The sequence below is a fragment of the Canis aureus genome, chromosome 25, assembly GCF_053574225.1.
Source record: "Canis aureus isolate CA01 chromosome 25, VMU_Caureus_v.1.0, whole genome shotgun sequence".
Taxonomy (NCBI): Eukaryota; Metazoa; Chordata; class Mammalia; order Carnivora; family Canidae; genus Canis; species Canis aureus.
In genome coordinates this window covers 35,540,963-35,549,701 of record NC_135635.1, presented here as the reverse complement: position 1 = coordinate 35,549,701, position 8,739 = coordinate 35,540,963, and the positions used below count along the sequence as shown (strand labels likewise).

The window sequence follows — 8,739 nt, the reverse complement described above, 5'->3', positions numbered from 1 at the left end:
TAGCTACACCCTTAGATAGTAATTTTCTAGTACTCTCTACCATGGGCAGAGTGAATGCCTTGCCCCTTGGCTTTGGGCTCAATCATGTAAAGTTGCTTTGATGAATTGAGAATTCATAGATGAGACACAGTAAAGGTTTGAAATGCTCCCCCAATGAGGCCAGCCCAGTCTTGCTCTTCTTCAATCATCACGAGAACATGCCCAGACTAAAACACTGGTCCCAGGAGGAAAATGACATGCATGGAATCAAATTTTCCCAGCAATATCTAACCTAAACTGACAACCAGCCAAACTACCTGGCTCCCAGATATATATAGAGTTCATTTAAAAATCATTGAAACAGCTATTTCTTTTAATATAATCTGTTTTTCTCTGGCTATTTATAAGATTTTTCTCTTGATCTTTGGATTCCTTTAGTGTTTATAAGTTGGTTTTGTTATCTTGTCTAAGAATTTAGTGGTTTTTTAATCAATGAATTAAGAAATGACTATGTGAAAAATAATAATGTTTTCCTACCCATTTTCTCTCTTCAGCATTCTAGAGCTCCAGACTGTGTTAGACTTCCTGACTGTTACGTTCATGTCTCTTACCTGCTAACCTGTATTTTCCATTTATTTTGTTCTTTATGCTTCATACTTCATACTTCCATTTCACTAATTCTTTATTCCACTCTGTCTACTTGGTTGTTAAATATGTGTATTAAATTTGTTATCTTGATTTTTCATTTCATTAGTCTTACTGATTCTGTGATAAGAACAATCTCTTGCCCTGCTTCTAAAAGCATCTTCTATTAGAATAAAATACTCATAATGTAAAATACTCATAATACTATGATCTTGGGGTGCCTGAGTGGCTCAGTTGGTTAAACATCTGCCTTCAGCTCAGGTCATGATCCCAGGGCCCTGGGATCTAGCCCTACCTCAGGCTGTCTTCTCAGCAAGGAGTCTATTTCTCCCCCTTCCCCCTACTCATGCCCTCTCTTGCTATCTCTCTTTTTCAAATACATTTTTAAAAATCCTTTTAAAAAAATACTATGATCTTAAAGAAAGCTTTTTTTCTTTTTAGTAGTGAGAAGAAAAATAGAAACAATTCCCTTCTTATCCCATATTTTGACCAAAAAATAGATAAAATTGTGGTCTAGACATTCTTCAAGTTGAAAGGAATTGGCCATGAATACGATGTAGGTAGCTTTCTTGGATGGCAGCTTATCTATTGCTGAATCATCACCAGAGGCTCTTATTGTGGGGAAATTCAAAGAACAGAATTTGGATCTCCAAACACCAGTCAAATAGCAAAATATAATGCATCATCAGAGGACACCATCCTATTGCAAGACTTAATTTTTCAGTAATCCCTTTACTTCTAATGTTAGAAATAGGACTCTGTGCATTTACTTTGTGGTTTTAAAATCAACTGTAAATAACTTGCTTAAGGAATACACTTAAACTAAGGAACACTCAATACATGTATTCAGCTTGACTTCAACTTTGTTATTTACTAACGTTACCCACAAGGATCTTTAGGAAATTACATAGACACAATCCAACTTACATGTGTAAAAAACATTTCAGGTATAAGCCATTAAATGAGATACATAATGATAATGATGATTGTGTTGATGGTGGTGGTGCTGGTAGTAGGTGGTGACTGAATGGGAGAACTCTAACAGGTGTTTCTTCATCCAGTTTTCTAAGTGGCAGAGTTCAATATGATAGGATAGTGCTACCAATCTTTTCCATGGCTTTATGATGCTTATATCATTCTCAGAATCAAAGCTTGTTTGAAAAAAATCTTACCTACTACTTAGGCATGAATAACTTAAAACCAATATACTTATGGTGATTTACTTGTTAGGTTTTCCTTTACTACTTTCTAAAAATTATGGCAAAATGACCTCAAGTAAAACAACATTGCACTTTCTTATGGATATGTATATACCTTCTATATAATAATACAGAAACTTTCCTTAATATTTTTAAAAGATTTTTCATTTATTTATTTGAGAGAGAGTGCATGATCAGGAGGTGGGGTGCAAAGGGTCAGAGAGTGAGAAGCAGATTCCTGCTGAGCAGGGAGCCCAATGCAGGGATCAATCCCAGGACCCCATGATCATGACCTGAGTACAAAGCAGATGCTTAACTGATTGAGCCACCCAGGAACCTCTCCTTCATATTTTGATAACATGATTAGAAAACAAGATTTTTCCATCTGCTTATTTGTGTTTCCAGTTACTGAGATTAAGTCTGGGTTATTTTATTACAGCAGTCAAAGTAGCACTTCATATGCACAAACATATCCCAACATTGCACTAATATGTATTACACTTCAAAAATTTACCTTTCTATATTTGTCTTTTTTTCTCTAGCAAAGAACCAAAAGAGATTATAGATTCAGTTTGTTCATTTGAATTGTTTCATAACATTCTATTGTATCAGTATGCCATAATCTATTTACCTACTCTATCACAATGGACATTTGTATGATTTCTCCATTTCAGCTATTAAGAAAGGTAGTAATATATATATTTTTGTATATATATCCTGGTGCCCAAGTACCAAACATTTTCCGGTGAATAGAAATAGGTGTAAAGTTAGTATGTCTCAAGTGATGCATCTTCATCTTCATTACACAATGCCATACTGTTGCATAAACTTGTTTTTACCAGTGTTTAATCCTATGACCACTGTATGAAAAATCCCATTGCTTCAGATCCTTTCCAAAATTAGTAATATCAGATTAATGCTTACACCTTTATATTTATATAAACTATTACTACATGTATATTACACTTAATATAATCCTTTTCCTATCCTAATTTAGAATTTCTTGTGTTCAAAAAAATGTTGTTATTCTTTACTCTTCCTATTACCATGATTACATACATTTTTCCATATTTCATTGTATAGTACATACATTTATTAATATTCTGTTCTATAGAATGATAGCTTTTCTTCTTCATGTCTCAAATACTTCTGTTGCCAAAAAGTGTTACTATAGCAGAGAGATTTCCCTTAGCCAAACATGATATCAGATCCCATTGAGAACATTGATTAGGTAACCTATGGGATAAGGGAAGTTTCAGTGCTGTTCAACACCTAATAGGACCTGATGAAGGAATGTTGAAATTGAAAATGAATTTACAAGGTCTTCTGTTAAGGTATTTCCCCCTTAGAATACAGAAATTTCTTTCAAATTCTATCTATGAGCTAAATGTATTTGTTTTCTCAGAATTTAAGATGCCATAGTAGTCTCAGGTATCCTTCTTTAAAAAAAAAACTTGCTGTTTCCCAAAATCAGAGTGAGTGTCCTGAGTGAAAAGTAGCTGAAATCACCATGACAAACATCTTGGCCTGATTGTTATCTTTGTACCCTAAGGAAGATCCAACTTGGTATTCCAGTGGAAATAAGGAAATGATGAAGAGGAGGAGGAAGGCTGTCACCATTTTCATGGCCCTGTGGGGACTCTGCTGGATTCCTTAAGCCATCAAGTTGAGCTGCAAATTCTTGGTGTCCCACCAAGAACAGAAATAAAAGGAGCAAAGAGATCAGGGACAGGAGAAACGGGTAACATAGGTCAAGCTGAGAAGCAGAGGCCTTCTAAGACTGAAAGTTTTACTTATGTCCAAATGCAAAGTCATGTTTCTCTCATGTATTCTATAGGTACTCATTCAGAACTCACCAGGACCATCCTGCATTCAGAGGTTAACAGACTATAAGAACAAAGGCCCCAGGAAAAGCAAAAGACCCATTCTCTTCTCTCCAATTCAGCCAGATAAAAAAGTGGGAGAAGGGTACCTGGTTGGCTCAATCAATTGAGCATCTGCCTTTGGCTCTGGTCATGATCCAGGACTCTGGGATTGAGCCCCATGTCAGGCTCCCTGCTCAGTGGAGAGCCTGCTTCTCCCTCTCCCTTTGCCTCTCCACACCCCACCCTTGCTTGTGCACTCTCTTTCTTGCTCTCTCTCACTCATTCTATTCAAATAAATAAATAAAATACTTAAAGAAAAAAATAAGAAAAAGTAGAAAAACCTGGGTACCTTAAGGAAGCAGAAAACATGAAGAAGATGGCAAACCAGGTAGTTCAGTGATTAGTTAGTGCCCAAAAAATAGTAACCACTTTTGCTGGTTTGTCAGTGGCACAGAGATGTAGAGACAGCTCCATCATAAATGAATCAAATAGTGCTACCCACTGTTGGGTGATTCTGGTCATAGCCAAGCTGATAAGGATGAAATCAGTTGATGAGACTTTCCCATTCTTGACCAGTAAAGTTGGTGAGATTTGCATTCTTGACCAATGCAGTTGGTGAGACTTTCCCACTTTTGGCCAATGCAGTTGGCCAGGCCAATGAACTGATTTCCCTGCATTCCTAAGAGGACTTCTTCTGTGGCCACTACCAGAAAGAGATCTTCATTCCAAACAACATGTCCATGAACATATTTCCGAGGTGGTGCCTCACTGACACTTTTATAGCTAAACAGTGTCAGGTTGACATCCACTTAAAATGTTTTCATCGTAATTCCAGAAAGGACAGCCAAAATTCGATGTGATATAATTTCAGAGCTCTTCACAAAAGATTAGTTCACTCTATTGATATTGTACTTCCAGTGCTAAACCAAACAGTTCTGGGAAGAGAGACAACGCTTCATGAATACCTCTCCAATTACTTAGTCAGCTACTCTCTAACTTCCAGAGTAAACGCTAATCAATGTCCACTTAACTTTATATGACCTGAAAATGTCCATTTGTCCTAATGATTAAAGGGATGAAGTCAGGTATGAAAACATTCAAATATGAGATTATTTTGCCCTAAGTTCTACTTTCATCTTCCCTGAGCCACACATTTGAATGCAAATATTTTAGATTTTGAATAGAAATTCCTAGAAAAAAGTTTTATAAAATTCAGTCATTATTTGTCACTCATTGAATAAGATCTTTCTACCTATCAAGTATTCTTATGGATTCAATATGATTTACAAGAATGAATAATCTAATGATTTATAGTTCAAAGAGCACATTTCATTCCTAGAGCAAGTAAGTATAAATAATGAGTGCATAATATTGTAAGAGTTAAATCAGAAGTTATAAGCAACATACACTGGCAATATATATGAGGAAGCTACAAATGCTACAGTGCAGAATCAACTGCGGTTTTATATGGATAGGAACATTTAGTTTGAACTTGAGTTCTTTAGAATTTATGAAGAAATAGAGAAAAAGAGTTGATAATCAAGACTCATATTAGGGCATGTATAAATTATCAAAGTGACATGTACAAGCTACATCATGCTTCTAAAGGTAGAAACTGTTTGTGTTACAATAATTTATTGGCTATTTTGATTGAAATGGAATGAAGAGTCCTCCAATATCCATGTCCTCAGTTGCATTTCTCCTCTTCATCTGGGCCACAGAGACTCTACTTTGTGGCAATGTGGCTGAAATCTGAATGACAATATGAGTGAAAATTATGTGCATCATTTACAGTCCTATCCCACCAGAATATTCCTGAGAACACTCCTCCATATACCTTTTTCCTCCCTGCTGTCAGGAATGGGGATGACTCTAAGGCAATCCCGGAAGCCATGTGTTAGAGATGGAATACGTTTGTTCAGCCTGATTCCCTGGGTAACTATCAGGAGAAGTACTGCGTAGAGAGCAATTAAAGTCTATATTATATGAGTCACTTGATGTTTTGGAGCCTATTCGTGACACAAATGGGCAGGTTTGTTTATAGGCATTTGGATGGTGAAAAAACAAAACCAAGAATCCATACAACCTGCAGATTTTGTGACAAGTTTTGTTTTTATTTATTTTCCAACCATAATATAGTTTATTCATTTCTTAGTCATGAGCATATCATTTGGACCAACTATTCTATGGTCTGGCTTTATGTCCTAAGGAGTCAGCAAGAAACAACTAGACAGGATCTCCACACTACATTGTTTATATTCTGCTGGGCAGACAGATCATTAAAAATAAATGAATAAATCAGATGTGAGAATAATTTATCTTAAGGCTTCAATAATTTAAAATTTCATAATATAAGACAGAATCTGCCTTCAGCTCAGGGCATGATCCTAGAGTCCCAGGATTGAGTCCCGCATCAAGCCTGCTTCTCCCTCTGCCTATGCCTATGCCTCTCTCTCTCTATCTCTCTCTCTCTGTCTTTCATGAATAAATAAATAATAAAAAAATCTTTAAAAAAATAAAATTTCATAATACAAAGAATGAATATAGATGTGTAAATTCAGGCAAGCAAGGTTACTCATTTCTTTCTTTTAAGGAATTTGCTATTAATAATATGTCAATAAACTATTTCATTATTTTCCACAAGATTATAATAAAATAGCTATTGAAGACATCCCCTATAATTATTACGTAAACAAAATAGATACTATTTTAATATATGCAGGAAGGTCATTATGTACCATAATTTTTTACTATTCTTATAATGAACATATATTTAAGACAAGGAAGATCTAAGTCTTGATATCTGAAGTTTAACAGAAGCTTTTAGATAGCAAGGTAGAGAAAATATTGGCAATTCAGAGATTCAAAGATGAAAACTGAACAATTAGACATCAGACCTCAACTTTGAAAAAGGTCTTCTTCATTCAAAACTTTAAGAAATGACTTTCCTAACTGCCTATGGGAAGATAGAAACCTGAAAGCAAGTCGTGATTTTCTTTCTCCTTCTTTCCTATTGTAGAACTTGATTTTTTTCTAAGATTTTACCTACTTGTATTAATTCTAATATTCTTTGGTACTGTTTATTGTACACATAAATAAAATGTACTCCAAATATTGTTCACTCTTGAATCTTATTGTGTGCATCTTTTTCTAACAATAGCTCTGATGGCTCTCTATTAACCAAAAAAATTCATGATGAAATAATATCTACCCCAAACATTCATCTTCAATGTGTGATTTACAACTGAATATCATTACCACCCAAAAGACTGAAGATTATACAATAAAATTTAAACACACCATGATACATATGTGTGGTGCTGATGACAATCGGAAATAGCAATGATTTCCTGAGATTCAGTTATGATTCTGGAAAATGTATAAATATAGATCATAAATTCTTCAGTTGGAAGATAATGCATAGAATATGTATATAAAATATCCATTGCTTCATAATCTTGAGAAATTTCTTATAATATTTTGTATAATTAGCTTACCTGAAAAATGTGGGTTAATGATATAATAATCTTATGATCTTTCTTATATTTTTCATAAATACACACAGATATATACACACATATACTTTTTGTTAATGCTCAGAGAAAAGACTTTTTTAGGTAAATCTTTGGAAATTGCTCAATTACATACTCATTAGAAAAAGAAGTAGAAGAAAAAAATATTACAGACTCCATCAATTTGTTTTCTCCTAGAAGACACATGATGCTCCTCTTATATCCTTTTTTCAGCCAGCCCTTCAGCTGCCACAGAAATGACAGAAAGTCTCTCTGAGCTTCTTGTTTCCCCAAATCAGGATAAATGAGTGGCTTGCAGGATACAGGATTCCAATAGCCTTGCAAAGCAAGAAGATCAACTTGTTCTGCAGCCTATTAGAACTCCAAACTATGGCAATTAAAGTCAGGAAGTAACAAACTAATAACAAAAGAAAAGAGATCACAGTCTGCATGGCTTTTATGTGGACCTTGGTGCTGGAATCTTGAGATCTTTTACCACTGGATCGCATCTTCTTGAGATGTTTCCACAGGGAAAAGATTAACAGCAGAAAAGATGTTAAGGATATAGCAAAGGGTACAAAGTTCATTAGCGTGAATACAGTCATATTCATAAGCTGTGCAATGTCCCTCAGTTTGGTCTGCCTAGTGATGTTTCCTTCATATTCCTTCATCTGCATTTGCTCATATATGCTTACCACTGCAACATGAAAAACTAAAAAGAACAAAGACCCCAACAGCATCACAAAAACTACACTTTTAACTCTCCACTTTAGGCGAAGAAAAATAAGGTTAGAGAAATTGGCTATTTTGAACAAATAAAATACACTGAGGCTAGTAGCAAGCCAGATGCTAAAATGATTGCTCGCTGTCCAGGCAATATGAACAAGAAGCCTTACTTCTAAGCTATATAAAGCTGGATTCAACAGAGTTGCATACCAATTTATTAATATTACCCAGAGTAAACCAATTCTGGAGACAGCCAGACCAGTGAGAATTTGATCAGCTGAGGAGATCTTTTGTCTCTTGACCCACGCAATGTAGTTCACCAGCACTATGAAGCCATTGGCAAAATTTCCTAGAACAAATTCTGTCATTACTAGGATGGAAAAAATGCTCTGTAGTAAAGGTAGCATGTCTAGAAAGAAAAACAAACCAAAAAGCCAAATCTAATATTACTGCTTGTGATCCCTTGAATATTCTGACCTTATGTTCTATAGGCAGCTGACCTCTGAGTGTGCAGTAAAGTTCTCGTTTCTTTTAAATTCTGTAACCAATGTCAAGCAGGAAAGCACAGGGTATGCTAATAGATGAGCTCAATGCCATCTTGATAAAAAACATTGTTATTCCCAAATTGCTAAATTGACTCCCACTCATACATTGTGTGTCCTTGCCATGGGCTGGATTATTTCATAACTGGTGTCAAAGTGAAAGCTGGGATCACATTTGCTAGCATGCAAATAAGGACATATTGTTTTACAATATTTTCCTTGTTTAACCTTTCCATAATTTGTGTTCAACTTTAGTTGTTAGGTAGTAAAA

General features: G+C 35.1%; 1 protein-coding gene across 1 annotated transcript; it reads right to left on the bottom strand.

The window, feature by feature from the left end:
- Nucleotides 1–7,442: 7,442 nt before the first annotated feature.
- On the bottom strand, nt 7,443–8,333 carry LOC144297662 (taste receptor type 2 member 46-like). The gene has a single exon (XM_077871867.1). It carries the CDS (start codon nt 8,331–8,333, stop codon nt 7,443–7,445), a length of 891 nt encoding a protein of 296 aa, XP_077727993.1.
- Between the last annotated feature and the right edge of the window lie 406 nt (nt 8,334–8,739).